We start from the raw sequence: 16,911 nt of genomic DNA, 5'->3' as shown, positions 1-16,911 counted from the left end.
GGTTGCGGAATTACCATTCACGAATACTCCTGTCACTAACAATTCACCGAGAATTTCATCTTAGTTAGCAAAGAGGTCTCTCATTGTGCTATCTTACAAATACAGCTAAGCGTAATCTCGTGGCCAGACGTCCGACATAGCGGAGAGAATCCGAGTAGCAGATTTCGTGCTGCACCTAGTACAAGCAATCCTGCTCCTTTGACAGCTCTCATAGTCCTAGTGTCTGCCAAGATCCTTTTCCGACAAAGTTACATTATCGCAAAATCCACAACTTTTTCTATGACGAACTCCAAAGGATCCACCGCGCCCGTCGTCCTCGATCGAGTCACTGGCGACATTAAGTAGAATGCTCGTTAATAAGACGTTCAGAATTTATTTAGGGGTATCAAACACCCGCGCAAGGTTGACGGCGTAGAATTTTATCCTAGCATCATTTAGAATCCGAAGCCCGTAGCCTGAGGTGCAAAGCCGTTGGGTTGCGCGAAAGGAGCTGGGGAGACCCTTCCGCCAGTGGAAGCAGGTCCAGCGGTAATCATGAGACGGTTGCCACCAAGGATGGGCGTCTCATCTTCATGCTTCTCCTGGGCCGACTCCTTAGCCTTTCGTGCTTCATTGTCGGCCCTGAGCGTTGCAATTTCCTTGGTCTGCTGGCAAAGAAGATTGATCATATACGGCATGGTAAAGTCGTTTAGACCGTGACGCCACGACAGTTCCAGTACGATGTCGGGGCGGATGAGATCGTAGCATGCGTAGAGCATACCAACATAGCACTCGCGACTACCAATGTCGACGAACTAGGAAGAGAATTAGCACAGACAAGTTAGCCTGAAGGTTAGAGAAAGAAAACTTACGTAACGGAGGAGCTCCTCAACAACCTCGGACTTGCCGGAAATAGCAGCTGTCTCAATAGCGTCCTTGTATAACTTGTCCTGCTTCGATAAAGCGATCGACTTCTCCCATCTCTTGGTCTTACGGTAGATATTAGCAGCAATCTGTCTGAAGAAGACAAGATCGTGCTTCTCCAGACGAGAGGCAAGATCAACCGCATCGTAGTTGTCGTAGTTCTCCACCGAGTCTCGCAGAGTCTTGTAGTCTTCCTCTTCGATTAAGAGATCGTTAATAGCGTCGTTCACCGTTCGCTTGTTCTGGCTCTGTACGTTGAGTAAGAAGGGCTTGATCAACGGTAAGTTATCCGACTTTTGGAACATGCGAACAACCCGGTTGACATCGATGCGCGGGGTGAGAACCTGGAGGAGATCAGTCAAGAGAGACGGATGTTGTTCAAGGTAAAAGTTGATGGCGCGGTAATAGATCTCTAGGTTAGCAACCTTGACAACAATGTCCTTGAACTGCTGGTGCTCCCACGAGTTTTGCGCACGCTCCATTACAGCAAGCGCGGCATTGTCGAACTCGTCATAGTGGTAGTAGCAGAAGACTAGCTCGGGCCATAGGTTGGCATCCTCGCAAGCACGAATCAACTTGGGCAGGTTCATTCGACTCCAGAACAGTTTGATGTGCTCCATGAGCCTCTCGGGGTGATACTTCGAAAGTGCGATACCCAGCTCGGTGAACATTCCCATGTGAGCACGTTCGAGGCCGAGTCCTTGCTCGAGGAGGTCAATAAGCTCGTCGAAGAAGCCTTCGGATTCGTATTGCTTGACAAGAGTTTGCAATTGCTCAGCATCGACAATCAAGTTGAGACCACAGATCTTCGCAAGTCGGAATTCCTTCTTGGCAACACATGCCGAATGGACTTGGTTCCAGACCTTGATGTTGTTGGCCTTGCGCGCGCATTCAACAGCCGCCTGATAATCTTCAAGATGCACAAGTGTAGTAGCAAGCTTAGACCAGTTAGAGATACTAGTGTAGAAGATCTTCGCGGCCTTGTGAAAGCCTTCCTCAGCGGCTTTATCACCAGACTCTTCGATATTGGCGACATTAGTACCTCGGAGGAAGTCCTCTAACTCTCCTAGCTGATCCAGTCGGGCGTAACAGAAGGCAAGGCCGGTATCGATCGGAGGTTCACGGAGAGTCTTGCGCGCCATACGGAGATACTTGACTAGTTCTTCGTCCTTTCCAGCATGGGTCGCGACCTCAATGACTTCGAGGTAGTTGCGAGGATCACCAGCCCTGATATAGGACTCAATGGCATCTGCCACGCGCAGACCGTCAAGCTGGGCCTTGGCAACTCTGCTCCAAACCTCCGGAACATCGACATCTTCGGCGAATGCGCTAGCGCGGTCGATACTAACAACGTGCTCTACCAAGACTTCAACAGCTGCCGTCTTGTTACCAACCTTCTTGTAGATCTCGAAAGCCTCTTCATGGAGACCGACGTCGATACATAGCTGCGCGCATTCGTCGGGGTTGAACGAGTCGAGGCGGTGGATATAGTCCATAACTCTACCCTTATCCGCTCTCGCAGCAGTGAGGATGAGGAGGTTCTGGAGACTTGGGTTGTCATTAAAGGGCGATGGCTCCAAGACTATCTTTTCTAGGAGTTCGATAAGCTCGCCCGGAAGATCGGAAGCTAAGAATGATGCGACAGCCTCAGAGACCTTTGCAGGGTCGCTGCATTCAGGGACGGCCGTCGCAACAACCTGGTCAATAACTGACCTACGATGAATGTTGTTTTCGCTCAAGACGAATGTCCATAGCTCACGATCGGAGCGTTCCAAGACGTAGCGAGCTTGGGCACGATACATGGAGTTTTCGTTTGTGATGTTGATCAATTCCAAATCGTTCTGGCCCTTCTGGTACGCGATAAACGCCAAGTTCGGGTCTCGCTTCTCGCAGTATTTACCGACACTCAAAGTATCATACTGGTCGTTCTCCTTGAGGAATTTCTCCGGGTTGTTGTTAGAGTCGATATAGATCTTGGCGAGAGCATTGAAAACTGCCTGTTGTTGGTTGCCAGCGGCCAAAGTAGCCTCTAGGAATGGCAACAATAGCTTTAGACGGTTACGGGTTTCTACCTCTTGCACTAGTGCATCAATGGGGATTGACGCAGGGTTGATAGTGGTGAGGAGATTCTTGATCACAGACTCGTCGCAGTCAACGTCAAGTAGGCCACCAATGACTTCAGGAGTCCTGCCCGGGTTAACACGCTGCACGTAAACCTCAATTGCATTGAATCGTTGGTTCTGATACAAGTAGAGGATTAAGTCGTGGACGAAATTGTGTTTATCGCAGACAATGATCAACGGGAGCATCTCAGCAAGTTTAGCTTCTTTGAGGAAGTTCTTGACCTTTTCTGGGTTGTAGAAATTGCTGTCTCGGCAAATTCTCTCGACTTCGTTGAACTGGCCCATCTTGGTGGCTGCTTCAATATACTTGAAGTGGACGTCTGGGTCTTGGGAAAGATTGACGATGCTTCCGAGATAGAAGAAGAGACCCTCATGGGTCTTGTATTTCTCGAATAGGTCGATCAAGTTAGTAGGACCGAGGAGTTCAGAATATTTGGTCGCAATTTGGACCACCGATTGAAGGTTTTGGCGGATATTGGCCTTCATCATAGCGTCGAGGCATTCCAAGGACTGCTCTACAGAAAGCTGGCCAAAATAGTTGACCAGCCAGTCCGCGCTGAAGTTCGGAGTGCCGGGGATACCAACGATGACTCGCTTGATAGCCGCCGGGTCCTCATAGAGCTCCAGCGCCTTTTGGTACAATCCGGTTTGCTCACACAAGCTTCCAATGCGAGCCTTGTCGAAATGCGAGAATAGATTGTTGCCCAAGATCGCATCTGCTACCTGAGGTGCATTCATCAAGTTCATTTCAAGAAGCCTAGTTTGTAAGTGGCCATGCTCCGGCTTGTTCTCCTTGAGCGCCTCAAGTAGGAATGCCGTAGCTTGTTGAACCATGCCTTGTGATTGGAAGACATCAACCACACGCTCGATATCAATCAACGATCCACCTTGGTGACTGGCTAGGGAGGTTGCGAATTCTGCACCACGCTCTGGGTTAACGCGAACGATATGCTGCAACAGGGTAATCCAGTCCGGCTGGTAACCAGTCTGGTCACAGTAGGGCAGGATCTTGTCGAACTGGCCTAGCTCGGCAAATGAGGCAACGACTTTGTGAGGAGCATTAGCTTTTAGGTAGACTGCTAATGCCAAAGTGACATCATGTGGTCGAATTAAGTCACCAAGCTCCTCGGAAAAGTCCAGCTTGCCTTCCTTCGCCCATTTTTCGAGGAGATGCTTTCGGTTTTGAGATAGTACAGGCACCGCAAGTTCAAGAGTCTCAGTCTTATTCAAAGGGGTAGTCTTGTCAAGAAGCATTCCGAAGTATTGAAGGATATAGGACATTTTACCGGGAGGCGCTGGGAGGTTCTTGAATTTGTTGATTGTTTCGGTAGTTCGTAAGAAGCCCCGAGGAGAGTTGGCAGCGACCCTTGCGGCACCATCGTAATCGCCCGAGTTGAATAGCTGGTCGAACTGGCGTACATAGAGCTGATCCGCACCGGGAAGTCCAGCTCGGGAAGCCATCTTGATGGCAATCTCAGTGTTTGCCGGGTTTTGAAGGAGATAGTTAATTATAGTTGTCTCATCAACTGAAACAAAAAGCACTTGTCCCTTCCTGTTGATGCCTAGAATACCGGTCGATTCGGAATCGGCACACGTCGTAAAGATAGTCTCGCTCGAAATTCGGTTCATGAAGATGGTGCTACCAGTCTCCAAATCATAGAGGTGGATGAATCCGTATTTTGTTACCATGTAGACAATGCCGTATTTCTGAGAAACTTGCATAGCAACAGGGAAATCGTTCGTGGCTTCGGGAGGGAAGAAGATGTCAACAGCCTTCTTTTGGAAAGGCTTGTTGCCCTCGGGGTGATCGATTTCGACGATGTGCAGCTTAGCCCCCGTGGCGGTACGAACTGCGAAAGAGAATACCTTGGTATCTGCGGGCTCGCCTTCTATCCTAAGAGTACCAAATGTGGCTGCGTGACCTTCGATCGCTTGGCTAATGCCTCTGTCCTTGGAATACAGTTGTAAACTGCCGACTACACGACCTGCCTGCTGAGAAATACCAACAACGGCCATCCATTTGCCATCACTATTAGTTCGATAGTTTATAATTTGGCATCCCTAATTCGATAGTAGTTAGCTGGCAAGCTCCCAAATATAGCTAGCATATGTAAGGTTAACATACGTTCAAGTTGGCATTGCGCTTGAAGACTTCGACAGGAGCAGCTTGACTGTTATCATAGATATCCCAGTGAAATACTGAGGTCTCCGTGACCAAACCTAGGGTCGATTCGCTAACCCACTTCCAGAAGACGACATCTTCGTTCATCGTAGCAGACTTCAGCTTTGCTTTCTTCTCTAGATCGAAAATTTGTAGTGTTCTCGATTGTGCTCGGAGGGCGATGATCTGCTTTGACCAGTGCATGATAGCACTGTCAGCCTTGATGGGTCGGCGTGTCACACTGTTCCCTTGCTTAAGATCAATGATGACGACTTCGGGTTGCGCTGTCTCGCTCTTCTTTTCTCTTATGCAAATGAAGGCATCGGATTCTAAGGTCTAATACAATGAAGGTTAGACTTGAAGCTTTCAGACGTTAACATCAATGAGGAATTGCTCACGCAGGAGTTGAACCCAACGGCGCTCTGATCAACGCCGACATTGCCGAGCGTCAACAGCTCCTGGAACTTAATAGGTAACGGAGCCATGATTCCAGATCACATGGGTTGGTAAAGACGGCAATGGTGAAGCGCAAACGCGGTATTGAAATAGAGATTGTCGAAAACTGGGTAGCTATCCCATAAACAGTGCGCCTAGGTCAGCCCAACAACGATTTTGTCCGAGGAACGCGATCGTGAATGAGCTGAGGCTAGGTAAATGTGTACAGGAAAGGGGTGGAAAGGAAGGTATTAGGTGCTAAATTAGCAGAAGAGACCTCCAGGGATTGATTATGTAGGGGAAGAGAGTAAATAGAGGGAAACACGCGTGCAGACGTCAATGGCGACGCCGTTCAAGTAGGCACGGTGGATGAGGTCAAGTATTGTACAAATGTGGGTGAAAGAGTAGAGAAGGTGCAGGTGGTTAATCTGTGGTAATAAGAATTTCTAGGAGGAAAGTGGACGTGTGTACGAAATATGGTGATCCCTTTCCAAATGTTACGGGTTACTTGTTCGGAAGGAGCACCTGAGGCTGCCAGTCATGTACCTGACGTCGTGCACGAGCCACGTACATTCAGCTACCCGGCCGTTACGTACCGATTGTCAGGGTAGGTGCAGCTCCAGGAAACAATTAAAAGGCAAGTACGGATTACATACAATACATCGTTACCTCAGTACCACTTTCCGTTTGCTTAAAATCATTTATATCAAAAGGCTTTAGAGGTAGGTATCAATCACATTATTTTAGTCGTCTAATGTCTTAGTGCTTGCCGGAAAGCTACATGTGTAAATACTTAGATATCGCATGGATAAGTCACCTAGCTACATACACTATCCCCATAGCCTTATAACAGGCATTTATATAAGGAGACTCTCCATTGGCTTACACCAGGTCCTAGCAAGAAAGTGAGATTTTATTATGGAGAATTAACAACACTTATATCTGCCTGTGTATCAAATCTAAATAAAATCAAACTGGTAGATTAGATTGTTTATTTATGCTCCTGGAAAATCTCCAAGTAGCGAAGCTGTGAAAAAATCAACCGAAGCATAATTGATCAAGTTCAGTTTTGTCATATAACGATTTATAGAGACAGAAGCATCGTGACCCTCGAACAGCATCGGAAGACGTGTTACTCTAGCGACTATCTCAGGGCATTGTGAGCAGTTAGGTTTTATTCACATATGATCAATCAAAAAGTATTACCAGCTTCACCTGTGAATGCCTACAAGTCTACACAAAAGGTTAGACCATATACATGTACGTTCAATCATTGCGATCCTCCCCATCATCCCCGAAAGGATGGGAAGCACCGCACCCAAGATTGTTCGTTGGGAGTTAGTCTCCATTCTGTCCGAGAACTTCAGTGGTCGTGGGCCACTGCAAAAGAGAGGAAACCTCGCACCAAATATCGTGTCTCGAGAATGTGATTTTTTGCGTTGTTCATTTTGAATGAAGAAAAAAAGAAGAATTTTTCCCCATCGCAGAAATTCTTCAAAATTTGTAGTAGCTCAGCCACCCCACCCTAGTCCATAAGCCACGTATCAGCCCGTTTAGGTGGGTCCATGCCATTGGGCCGTAACAGCGTAAGTAGGTACATAGGTATATCCGTATCAGAAGCTCCGAATACATTATATCGAATAGAATATCGTGAACTCCAAGCTTGCTCTTCGTAGCATGTCCCACTTTGCTCAGCTCTCACACAACTTATTTAAATCAAGATATTTTTACCCTTAGGATCAGCATATCTGAGTATCTGATATGGCGGGAGTCACGGCGAATGCAGCCCAAACACTCCCGAGATTTCTACTCCCGCGACTGAGCTGGGTAGGATCTACTGGATCCTCGCAATGCTTGCGAGCTGCGACTCTACCCGCAGAGAACCGACAGTCATGGCAAGGGTACGGGACAGCCTCGTTCCACTCGCTTCGAGAGAAGCCTCAGTATCTTTCAAGTAATACAAGGACAAGGCCATCTATGCTACTTCAGAATCCGAATTTACGAAGGTCATTCCATGCCACAGCGCCGCGGGGCAGAGACCACCACTTTGATACACTGAAATTCGTCCAACGACTACAGAGCGAAGGCTTTACAGAAGAGCAGTCCGTCGCGATGATGAAGGTTCTAAACGACGTAATTGAGGAAAGGCAAGCTTCAAATAAATATTATCGTTTAGCTACCGCCGCTGATACGACAGCTAGCATACAAAACCTAACTCGGACAATGGTCTTGCGCGAAGATGCCGCCAAAGCAACATACACGCAGAAGGTAGACTTTGCAAAGCTTCGCTCCGAGCTTCTCTCCGCAGATAGCACCGAGTCAAACACGACGCGCGCCGCCCACGAGCGACTAACGAACGATATCACCAAGTTGAATAACCGTCTACGAGATGAGATCGGCCGAACGCAGGCGTCGGTGCGGCTAGATTTAAACTTAGAAAAGGGACGGATACGAGAAGAAGCCGTGAGCCAGGAGTTGAAGATCAAAGAGACGGAGACCAAGATCGAGCAAGAAGTTGCTGCCTTAAGGGAAAAGCTAGAGCAAGTCAAGTTCCAGACGCTCCAGTGGTTGATGGGTGTCTGTACAGGTTTTGCAGCACTGTTACTTGGTGCTTGGAGATTGCTCATGTGAAGACATCCGCGCAGATATCCAGCGCTATAACAACGTGCTGGTCGCCTGTATCGTTTGGGTATTAAAATTAAAGGCTTCCAGTCGCAAGACGAGTGGGAATTATATACGACAGATACCAAATCCAAAAAATAGGTCTATTCAACAGTGTTCCCCATATACATATTTATTGTCCAGCAAATACAGTCACTGGTATAACGCAGTGTGAGTTCTCTATGCGCTACCAGCATCGGGTCTTTTCAACACGTATTAGGCAGAATCGCCCTCAGCCCCCGACCCTATGCAATTCCAAAGGCAAGGCTTACGATGCAAGTGAGTCAGTAGCTGGCGAACACAACCCCAGTAACCACCTGAATTAAGGAGGTAGTTCGGTGTAACATGCTGCCTATTCTGTGTAACTATTCTAACTTATAATAAGTATATAGCTAGTCTCAGGCCTCCATGGTTTTACCACCAAGACTATGGTACGGCCCTTAGATAGTCCCAAGATATAGCTTGTATGTTCAACCTTCGTATTAAACACAGCCTTCTACTATGCGCCGGAGCTTATAACGCAATATGTGAGACATGCACAACGAACTTGTGGCCTGGGAGTAAGCTGTCAGGTAAACTTGCCTGTACAACGATACCTATTCTCATGTCTCTCAATGGTCTCGTCCGGCAACCTTATTCTGGAGGTACTTGTGTCTTGAGGTCGAGTGCCACCGTTCCTATGTAGCTTAGCACAAAAGTGCCGTTACTGAGTTATCTTAGTCCCGAGTAAGAGACTTGACTCTTCGTGTTAGTGTCATTTTTCGTGTTCTGGTAGCCTCGGGGGGCGGGTTGCCCTTCCACTACGCCATGCAGGTACTAGGCTACACTATACTTATATCTTAACAGCTGCGTTAGGGGTGGGTGATTAACTCGAGTATTTTTTAGTATAAATATGCAGCCTATTGATAAGCTGAGTATATGGCTTCTCTAGCTATGACCTAGAAGCTGTATCCTAATGTTGGACTTTTGAGACATATTGGACTCGACTGTATTATATGGAATTTAGGGAGGTGGTGATAGTTCTCTTAGTTATGTATATCTGTTAATTGATTAGGTAGTTAAATGCTACAACCGTAAGCCTATGACACAAACTAGTGAAACGGCCTCGAAAGAAACGAGAGTTAAGACAAAGTCTATCATGAATATCCTCTTGAATTGAGTCGTACTGATACACCCAGCCTTGTCATTTACATTCAACTTAATACTATTGACTAACTTAAGTACTCTAATAGTTATATTCCGCCACTACCAATAGTTATCAACAGAAAAAGCCCTGTCATTGTCTTTTATAGTTATACTTTATATATAACTTCGCGTTTAACTAGCCTGTATATTTCTATTTGATTGTACAGTACGCCCCCTGTAATAATGTTATTCAGCGGACCCCTAGAGCTACTTCGCTGAGATCCTGAAGCGTATATATATTGCCGCCCTGGGAGGTCGTTATAGTTTTCTGAAAACGTTGTTTCGGAGTATTCTATGCTATAAAACCCTGGTATAATAGTTAAGATGCTTTAAAAGGCGTTATTCTATTCAGAATTCAAAGCCCTATTTTATATCGTGCACGTCCGAAAAGGTAACATTATTTCAGCGGGTGAACTGTAAGCCTGAATAGTTAAGACACCGAAGACATTTAGAATTTAGCGCTGTCATTATAGGTACATATCAAGAGGAACACATGACTTAAGCCTACATACCCTTCTAAATTCATGCCTTATGTTATATAAGGTTCATTAATCGTGCCTTCTTCAAACATGAATCGTAAGAGAGGCTCCCAATTCCCTGTTGGCAAGTGGAGCAGGGAAGTGTTGAAAAGGGAAGACAGTGCTCCGTATGCCAAGTTTTTATAGGCCTGAAGGGGGAATGCTTGAATTGTGGGGTGATGTTGTGCTACGCGGCAGAGGCAATACGTACCGAGATAGCCCCATCGACATCTGTGGGGCGTTCTAGGTTTTTCCATCAGATCGGTTCGAGCAATCGGTTCTGGACCATCTATTCCGTTTGCTGGGGTTCGAAGGCGTTTAGCTGTACATATGCTGGGCTGGGCTGGCAGGCTGGCAGGCTATGTAAAATGTCTCGATTACTATGCTTTCGCGCCCAAGCGACAAGTCAGGTATTCCCGGTACTAATGCAAGTTTTGCTCAGCCTCTTTTATATAGGTAGTATTCGTCATCTTGCGTTACTAGCTTTTTTAGACTGCGATAGGACTATCAGACGTAGCATCTTGGGTATAGTATGATACCGAGGTGTTACCTCTTGTGGGTGACTATATGCGCACCTACATACCTACATACATATATACATATACGAAGAATGCGTTAAGATTTAAGATTGTCTCCTACGACAAGTTTAGGAGCACAGGCGTAACATAGTATAATTCTATTTGTTATGTGGTAGGACTTGATGTCAGGCGACCTTGAACCGTTTAAGCTTACATAGTATGCTGTGCGCAGAAGCAAGTTCCCAACACACCCAGGCCACCCAGGCAGGTACCTATGTAGGTATGTATTCTGCATAGCTGCTATGTACCTGCATGAATATTGGCTAGTGGACAATACATATAAGTACATCGCTGTCGCCCCGCAGTTTGCTATTTCCCATCTTCTACAACCCATTTCTCCCTCTATCCTACTAAAATCCCTACAATAACATCCTACCTACCTAACCTACAATTACATTCCTAGCATACCTACATCCTAATATCTAAGATCTAAGATACCTCAACACTGGCACAGCTTATAGCAGAAAGTGTGGCATTGTGCGTTGTTCCCCCTCGAAATTAAACGACAATTTTCTATCTCAGAAAGACGATAATCTTTCAACAATTAATTTATTATGGTACATGCATAATCGCCGTAATTCCACCCGCAATTCCTTCCGCATTCTTTGTTAGCAGATTTGTTTCTCCGTTTCGCCCTACCTGCCTACACAGCACTATTTGAATCTCGGCTTCCGTCATTTCAGATCTTGTCTGGCATTTAGCGACTACTCTAGGTTCCTATTGGTAATTGGTATCTAAAGGGGTTTACTGGCAAGTACGTATATTCGAGGGTATCCGAGTGAGAATATCGACGTTGAAACATTGAAACATCGTTGTTCAACAGAAAAATACCTTTACTTGAACAGCATCACCATAAACGCTACATATTAATCAACCATTCGCGACGAGACACGTTCTCTCTCTTCGTTATCCTACCCTAACGCGACTCGCGGATCGAACCGAATCGTTCTTACCCAGCCCCCACACCCTCTACGCACATTCTCGTTCGCCGACCGCCGAAGACGCTTCGCACCAACCCACCAAGCAATATTACCCATTGACTTATCGCACGAAGACGAAGAGCTATTATATTGCCCAGAGAGGTTACATTAATCACAGGTCTTGCAAATGACGTTCCGCAATAAGTTTGCTCGGCGGCTGAATGACAGCGTGAGCCCCCATTACAGAAGAAGTCCTTCCCGCAGACTGCGCTCAAGAAGATCTCAGTTTTCGCCCGCACCTCCGTCTACGCAGCCGTACCTTTCCTGTGAGAATTTACATCCGATCTACGTCTTTTACGCGCTTGAATACTAATTCAACTTTCTAGATCATGACATTCTTCGTATGTCTCTCGGTCCTATTCTCACTTTTTTCTTTTTCTTTTTTGACAATGCTAACTCTCAATGCCTAGTCACGTACGAGGATATCAAGGCGCTTAAGAACGACTGGTTGACCGACAACGTAAGCTTCTAACATGAAATATAGAATTATTTTTCTAAGGGTTACTGACGAATTTTTCCTGTAGAACATCGCCTTCTGGGAGGAATTCCTAGAACGTGAAGTGCTTTCGAAGTACCCCCAAGCACACATTGTGCTTCTCCGACCGTCGATGACTTTCCTCCTGATGAAGAATAAGGACACCGAGATGGTTCGAGCCGCCCTACCTGATTTCCGACAGATAACACACATCTTTCTCCCCATTAACGACAACCGAAACGTCTCACAAGCCGAAGGTGGAAGTCATTGGTCCTTGCTCCTTGTGAGTATCATTGACGGTGTTTCATTCCACTACGATTCTCTAGACGGTTCAAACAACGCCGAAGCTTGGGAGGCATCTAAGCGATTATCCAGCGTACTCGGCAGATCCCTACGGTTCCATTATCTACCTGACTCACCCCAGCAGGAGAACGGAAGCGATTGTGGTGTCTTTGTTTGTATCGTCATGCGACACCTACTTGTCAAGCGTCTCTTGGCCGTCAATGCCGGGGAGAAGATCTCCATGAGTATGGCCCACAAAGCTATCGATAGTGTTGGAGCTCGTAAGGAAATGCTCAAGATAATTGAGAGTCTGCGCAAGGAGGGAGAGCGAAGGCGTCTCACACCAAGCAATACGCCGCCCCGAATCGAATAGAGTTCGGTGGGTATATTGATCAACCAGTTCAGCTGCTGGTTTATACCACGAGTACACTATCATCTAGTCCGCCCAGGTATCGTTCCTCGACCTTTGTGGTTTACCCTCCGATATGCCTAGGCACGACACTCGAGCGCGGCTGCTTCGAGAAGTATTTCTACAGCCGTGTCATCCTCTGCACTTAGTGTATTCTGTGTTGCTGAAGTCACGTTTACAGCAAGTTGTGTACTACTTGAAGTGAGGCCGTTTAGGACTTGCGGGAGTATAAAGGATGCGGAATCAGGGTTACTTGCATTGTTCACACCTGCATATTACAGATCAGGGAGGGGTTTGGAAACAGCGATTTGTGATTTATTGAATTTTTCCTGGCATTGATGGGTGGATAAATACCATTATGAGGAATGTACCATTTGATAAGCAGTTAAAGTGTGTATTTACGGTCCTCGCGTGATGACTAGGATAAAGTGAACTATAGCGTGACATTTGATATCCTTCTAGCCAGGGACTGGGTCCTCGAAAGTGTTAACAGCGAATATAACAGACGCGTAATTAAATATTGAATAATAAGTACAACTCCGAACTCCAGGTTAATATGAAGCTATCGTAACTAGAATATGTGTCGGTGATACAACTTCTAGGTTAGACTCCCACCAACGCTCTAAGTACTACCAGCTGCCTTATAGTAAAACACCCTCGTGGAGTTTCATACGGCGTACGACTTATCGGTACATAACCAGCAAACCAACATAGCGGATTCAATGATATACCTGGGTTCCCCCAGACGGACAAATAAATCCTAGTCCCTCGCTGGTCGTCCTATGGGGGATATTAATGTCGTATCAAACTTGCCGCGGATAAAACAGCGAGGCCCGTACACTACCTATTCCCTCGGTTTGTGGCTGCTGAAGAGTAATGTTAGCGCGCGGCTACGGAAACAAACACCTAATACATGGGTGTGGTATTCTTACCTAACATCAGTCATACATACCCTCGTGTCTCGATCGTCTTAGAGCGATTGTTCACTTATACTACCACAACCCCCCTTCATTTCCCATCCCGCTTCCCCACGAATGCCGGATTCTGCTCCATAGTCGCCGAGATGAAGCCTCGCAGCGCCGCCCAGCGATTCGTCGTCGACACCGGCGCTGGGGCCGGGATAGTCGTCACATCATCCCGAGTCTCTTCTACTACAACAGCGCTCTCTTCTTTCCCACCCTGCTCAACAACATCCATTTGCACCTGCACCTCCTTCTCCGCAACAGCGCTCAGCCTCGCAAGACTAACCCCAAACCTCTGCACCTCGCCCTTGACAATCCTCTCCTTCCTCTTCAGCGCGCCAGGCCGGCTCTTCAAGCTCTTGTGTCTGATCTTGCCCTCCCGCATCTGTCTCAGCCCCTCCTCCGTCTCCCCGTCGACTAGCAGATCCGGCAGCGCGTCGGCTAGCGAGTCGAGATTCGCCACGAGCTTGTTGTTGGGCCGGCGGCGCTTGGGGGTTTTCTGGTTCGCCTTTTCGATGCGCGAGACGAAGGACGCGTGCTTGATGGTGCGCTTGTCTTTCTTGGAGTTGGAGAACGAGTCGCTTGTGCCGACGGCGTCGGGACGCGGTGCTTTGCGCGGTGCGTATGGCTCTGGTCCCGAGCGGGCGGCGAGTTTGGCGCGGAGGGAGCGCCGTTTGGAGGGGACGACTGGGGCCTAAGGTGGTGGGTGGTTGTTAGTATGGGATTGAAGGTGCGATTGTGCGGGCTTGGGGACATACCATATTCTAAGTTGGATCCTTTACGATGCCGAGAACTTGTGATATATTAAAGCAGGTACAAGTACTTGTTGAACCTGAAAAGTTCCAATGCTTGTTGAGGATTTAGAAAATGGATGGTCCGAATAGGTAGGTAGTGATAGAAATTCTAGTGGGGTTGTTATGTAATTGTCTAGACTATCTCTTATCGGGGAACTATTTATATTTAAACGTTTTGTACGTACTAAGGTACCTAAACTACCTACTAATAAAACACATTAGAAAGCTCGCCTCGAAATGATTCATTTAGTCTACCTACCAAGTATTATTACATGTCTTTAACACACATCCTCATAGACATCTTGTAGTGAATATTCTTATGGCGAATGGCGATACCCAAAATCCAAATCAATTCTATATCGGTGGCCATACCTTGGGCCTTGAAGCTTCCCGAACGCCTTGCCTATGCCTACCTCAGTTTACAACACACGCCTTGGCCATTATGAATTCTAAATTCTAATACGATTGTAATTTTATTCCCCGGCGCCCGCATATCTTCTCTAGCAGCCTAGCAGTAAAACACTCAATACTACAAATATTTCAGTTTTCTAGTGGCGAATACGGCCACCATTGCACTGCAGGCCCCAATGAACAAACAAACGGAAATAGCATTTGGCCCATCGGTACTGTGGTGCTCATCTGGATGTGCGTTATGCGCCAGCTCGGGGCTCTTGCCTGGTTCAAGAATACTGAAGATGATAGTGCTGAGAATTGTGCCGATGAATTGTGGGATCGTCGTATAGATGTTCAGGATACCGAAATAAACACCGGATAACTGGCCGGACGAGCCCGACTTCGACGCGGCGTGCAGACCCTCTGGATCGAGAACGGAAGGGCTAGCTGGATCATTCAAGTCTTCTAACTCTATGTTTGAGTCGTGCGACAGACGACGGTACGATGAGTTAGACCCAGTTGCGCCACTAAGCTTATTAACTTCGACTCCGAGGAATGCCGAAGGCGCCCATGATGCTATATTCCAAGGTCTATGAAGCATTAGATGTTGAAGTCAGGACCTCCCGGGAATATACAAGACACTTACAATCCGCATAGGCAAACGAGGAAAGTCGCAAACCTAAAGCTATGGGCAAATGGTGCGAAGAGCATTGCTCCCGCAAAGGTTGCATGGGCGCACATCCACGCGGTCAGAAGGTCTGGCTTATACTTATTGAATCTCTCCATGACACCCCGAAGACTCTGGGGAGGGCGCCGGGTATAACTCTCGTCATCTGGTGATCTAATGACCATTGGCAGAATCCACGACCCGAAAAAGGTGATGACGGAATAGATGATAAAGGCCTCGCTTCCAACTCTACCTATTTCCCCGAGCGCATCCCCCGAGTCTTTTGCGTCATGAAGCGCATCGTACCGAAAGTAGGTCTCGCCTATCCACGTTGTACTGTAGAAGAGAAAAGGGAACCATCCGATCCAGGCCCAAAACTGCGCCATACAGATCGCTCGTATGCGAGGCGGCAGATTCACAATAGTCGACCAGATTTGACTGACAACCTTAAAACCTCCGTCGTCTCTACGAGGATCATGTCTCGGGGCGATCAAAATCCTCTCTGTTACGGCCCAGGCGGTAATCCCACACGTCAAGACAAGACCCAACGCGGCAATGACAGTCAGCTGTTTGAACTGAGTATCGCCTAGGGATGTTCCGAGGAGCGAGGGCAAATCAATAGCGCCAGTCGCATAGGCAATTCCATGGCCAATGGCTGACATTCTACTACCTATTGATAAAGTTAGTGTGCATTAATGAGACGGGTATCATAGCTCTTTACCCCAAGCAGATCCTGTTTGTTGCTTGTCGATCGGAAGCGTGTCAACGACGAGACTCCTTGCCGCCGACATTACTAATAGCATTGTCAGCACGTAGCGACGCAGAACGCATCCAAGCGCAAATATCATCTACTGACCGGCGTTGATAGAAAAATCAACCGCATATATCGACAGCACGGCGGCGGATATTGTGAAGGTTTGCGCCACCTTTTCGTCGGGAACGAAGTATCCTACTATCTCCTTTGTGAAACCCAAAGTGAGGAGACACAGAGACGAGAGTATAGCGCCGATCACGATAAACGGTCTACGTCGTCCCCATTTCGATGTCGATTCGTCTGCTAACGCGCCAACTATCGGCTGCACGATGAGTCCAGAGAGCGGTCCAGCGATCCAGACCAATGATGTTTTACTTTTCGTCAATCCGAGAGAAAGGAGGTAGGGGGTACAATCTAAACGCAGGAACCATTAGCCCTTATCCCCTACTGAAGCCATTGGGCAACTTGCATGTTTGCTCTACACCCCAAACGAATCTACGCGCAACAGCCAAGTCAGCATCCACCGTCCCATCCCTTGGGTATGATATTTGCGACGTACGTAATGCCGATGGTGTTGAGTGTCAACAAAGCCATTCGCACCGCTTCAGTGCTCCCCTTGATAGAGGGCTGA

General features: G+C 47.3%; 6 protein-coding genes across 6 annotated transcripts; 3 read left to right on the top strand and 3 right to left on the bottom strand.

The window, feature by feature from the left end:
• Positions 1–60: 60 nt before the first annotated feature.
• Positions 61–6,319, bottom strand: F5Y00DRAFT_222723 (clathrin heavy chain). The gene is made up of 4 exons (XM_048005765.1): positions 5,586–6,319; positions 5,152–5,523; positions 852–5,087; positions 61–794 (listed from the first exon to the last, which is right to left on the bottom strand). The coding sequence occupies exons 1-4, from the start codon at positions 5,670–5,672 to the stop codon at positions 435–437; spliced, it is 5,055 nt and encodes a 1,684-aa protein (XP_047870202.1). The 5' UTR covers positions 5,673–6,319; the 3' UTR covers positions 61–434.
• A 127-nt stretch (positions 6,320–6,446) lies between these two features.
• F5Y00DRAFT_222722 (uncharacterized protein) lies at positions 6,447–7,065 on the top strand. The gene has a single exon (XM_048005764.1). The coding sequence runs from the start codon at positions 6,807–6,809 to the stop codon at positions 7,050–7,052; it is 246 nt and encodes an 81-aa protein (XP_047870201.1). The 5' UTR covers positions 6,447–6,806; the 3' UTR covers positions 7,053–7,065.
• A 191-nt stretch (positions 7,066–7,256) lies between these two features.
• On the top strand, positions 7,257–8,745 carry F5Y00DRAFT_222720 (DUF1640-domain-containing protein). Its single transcript, XM_048005763.1, has 2 exons — positions 7,257–7,769; positions 7,824–8,745. Exons 1-2 carry the CDS (start codon positions 7,384–7,386, stop codon positions 8,251–8,253), a joined length of 816 nt encoding a protein of 271 aa, XP_047870200.1. The 5' UTR covers positions 7,257–7,383; the 3' UTR covers positions 8,254–8,745.
• Positions 8,746–11,671: 2,926 nt separating this feature from the next.
• Positions 11,672–12,674, top strand: F5Y00DRAFT_256767 (cysteine proteinase; the record flags this gene model as incomplete). Its single annotated transcript, XM_048010467.1, has 4 exons — positions 11,672–11,810; positions 11,871–11,885; positions 11,955–12,004; positions 12,069–12,674. 4 exons carry the CDS (start codon positions 11,672–11,674, stop codon positions 12,672–12,674), a joined length of 810 nt encoding a protein of 269 aa, XP_047870199.1.
• Positions 12,675–13,161: 487 nt separating this feature from the next.
• F5Y00DRAFT_4401 (ribosome biogenesis protein SLX9-domain-containing protein) lies at positions 13,162–14,550 on the bottom strand. The gene is made up of 3 exons (XM_048013665.1): positions 14,431–14,550; positions 13,643–14,366; positions 13,162–13,573 (listed from the first exon to the last, which is right to left on the bottom strand). Exons 1-2 carry the CDS (start codon positions 14,431–14,433, stop codon positions 13,719–13,721), a joined length of 651 nt encoding a protein of 216 aa, XP_047870198.1. The 5' UTR covers positions 14,434–14,550; the 3' UTR covers positions 13,162–13,573; positions 13,643–13,718.
• Positions 14,551–14,617: 67 nt separating this feature from the next.
• Positions 14,618–16,539, bottom strand: F5Y00DRAFT_222708 (uncharacterized protein). Its single transcript, XM_048005762.1, has 3 exons — positions 16,395–16,539; positions 15,506–16,207; positions 14,618–15,449 (listed from the first exon to the last, which is right to left on the bottom strand). The coding sequence occupies exons 2-3, from the start codon at positions 16,186–16,188 to the stop codon at positions 14,996–14,998; spliced, it is 1,137 nt and encodes a 378-aa protein (XP_047870197.1). The 5' UTR covers positions 16,189–16,207; positions 16,395–16,539; the 3' UTR covers positions 14,618–14,995.
• Positions 16,540–16,911: the final 372 nt, after the last annotated feature.

Source organism: Daldinia vernicosa (genome assembly GCF_022497035.1).
Source record: "Daldinia vernicosa strain CBS 139.73 unplaced genomic scaffold F5Y00scaffold_1, whole genome shotgun sequence".
Lineage (NCBI taxonomy): Eukaryota > Fungi > Ascomycota > Sordariomycetes > Xylariales > Hypoxylaceae > Daldinia > Daldinia vernicosa.
This window is presented reverse-complemented; position numbering and strand designations above follow the sequence as displayed.

Coding starts and splice junctions, on each gene's coding strand:
- F5Y00DRAFT_222723 (XM_048005765.1), bottom strand. CDS start 5,672: ATGGCTCCGTTACCTATTAAGTTCCAGGAGCTGTTGACGCTCGGCAAT. Junction 5,524..5,585: donor CCGTTGGGTTCAACTCCTGC/GTGAGCAATTCC, acceptor TCATTGTATTAG/ACCTTAGAATCCGATGCCTT. Junction 5,088..5,151: donor AGCGCAATGCCAACTTGAAC/GTATGTTAACCT, acceptor CTATCGAATTAG/GGATGCCAAATTATAAACTA.
- F5Y00DRAFT_222722 (XM_048005764.1), top strand. CDS start 6,807: ATGATCAATCAAAAAGTATTACCAGCTTCACCTGTGAATGCCTACAAG.
- F5Y00DRAFT_222720 (XM_048005763.1), top strand. CDS start 7,384: ATGGCGGGAGTCACGGCGAATGCAGCCCAAACACTCCCGAGATTTCTA. Junction 7,770..7,823: donor AACGACGTAATTGAGGAAAG/GCAAGCTTCAAA, acceptor TACGACAGCTAG/CATACAAAACCTAACTCGGA.
- F5Y00DRAFT_222708 (XM_048005762.1), bottom strand. CDS start 16,188: ATGTCAGCCATTGGCCATGGAATTGCCTATGCGACTGGCGCTATTGAT. Junction 15,450..15,505: donor CTCGTTTGCCTATGCGGATT/GTAAGTGTCTTG, acceptor AATGCTTCATAG/ACCTTGGAATATAGCATCAT.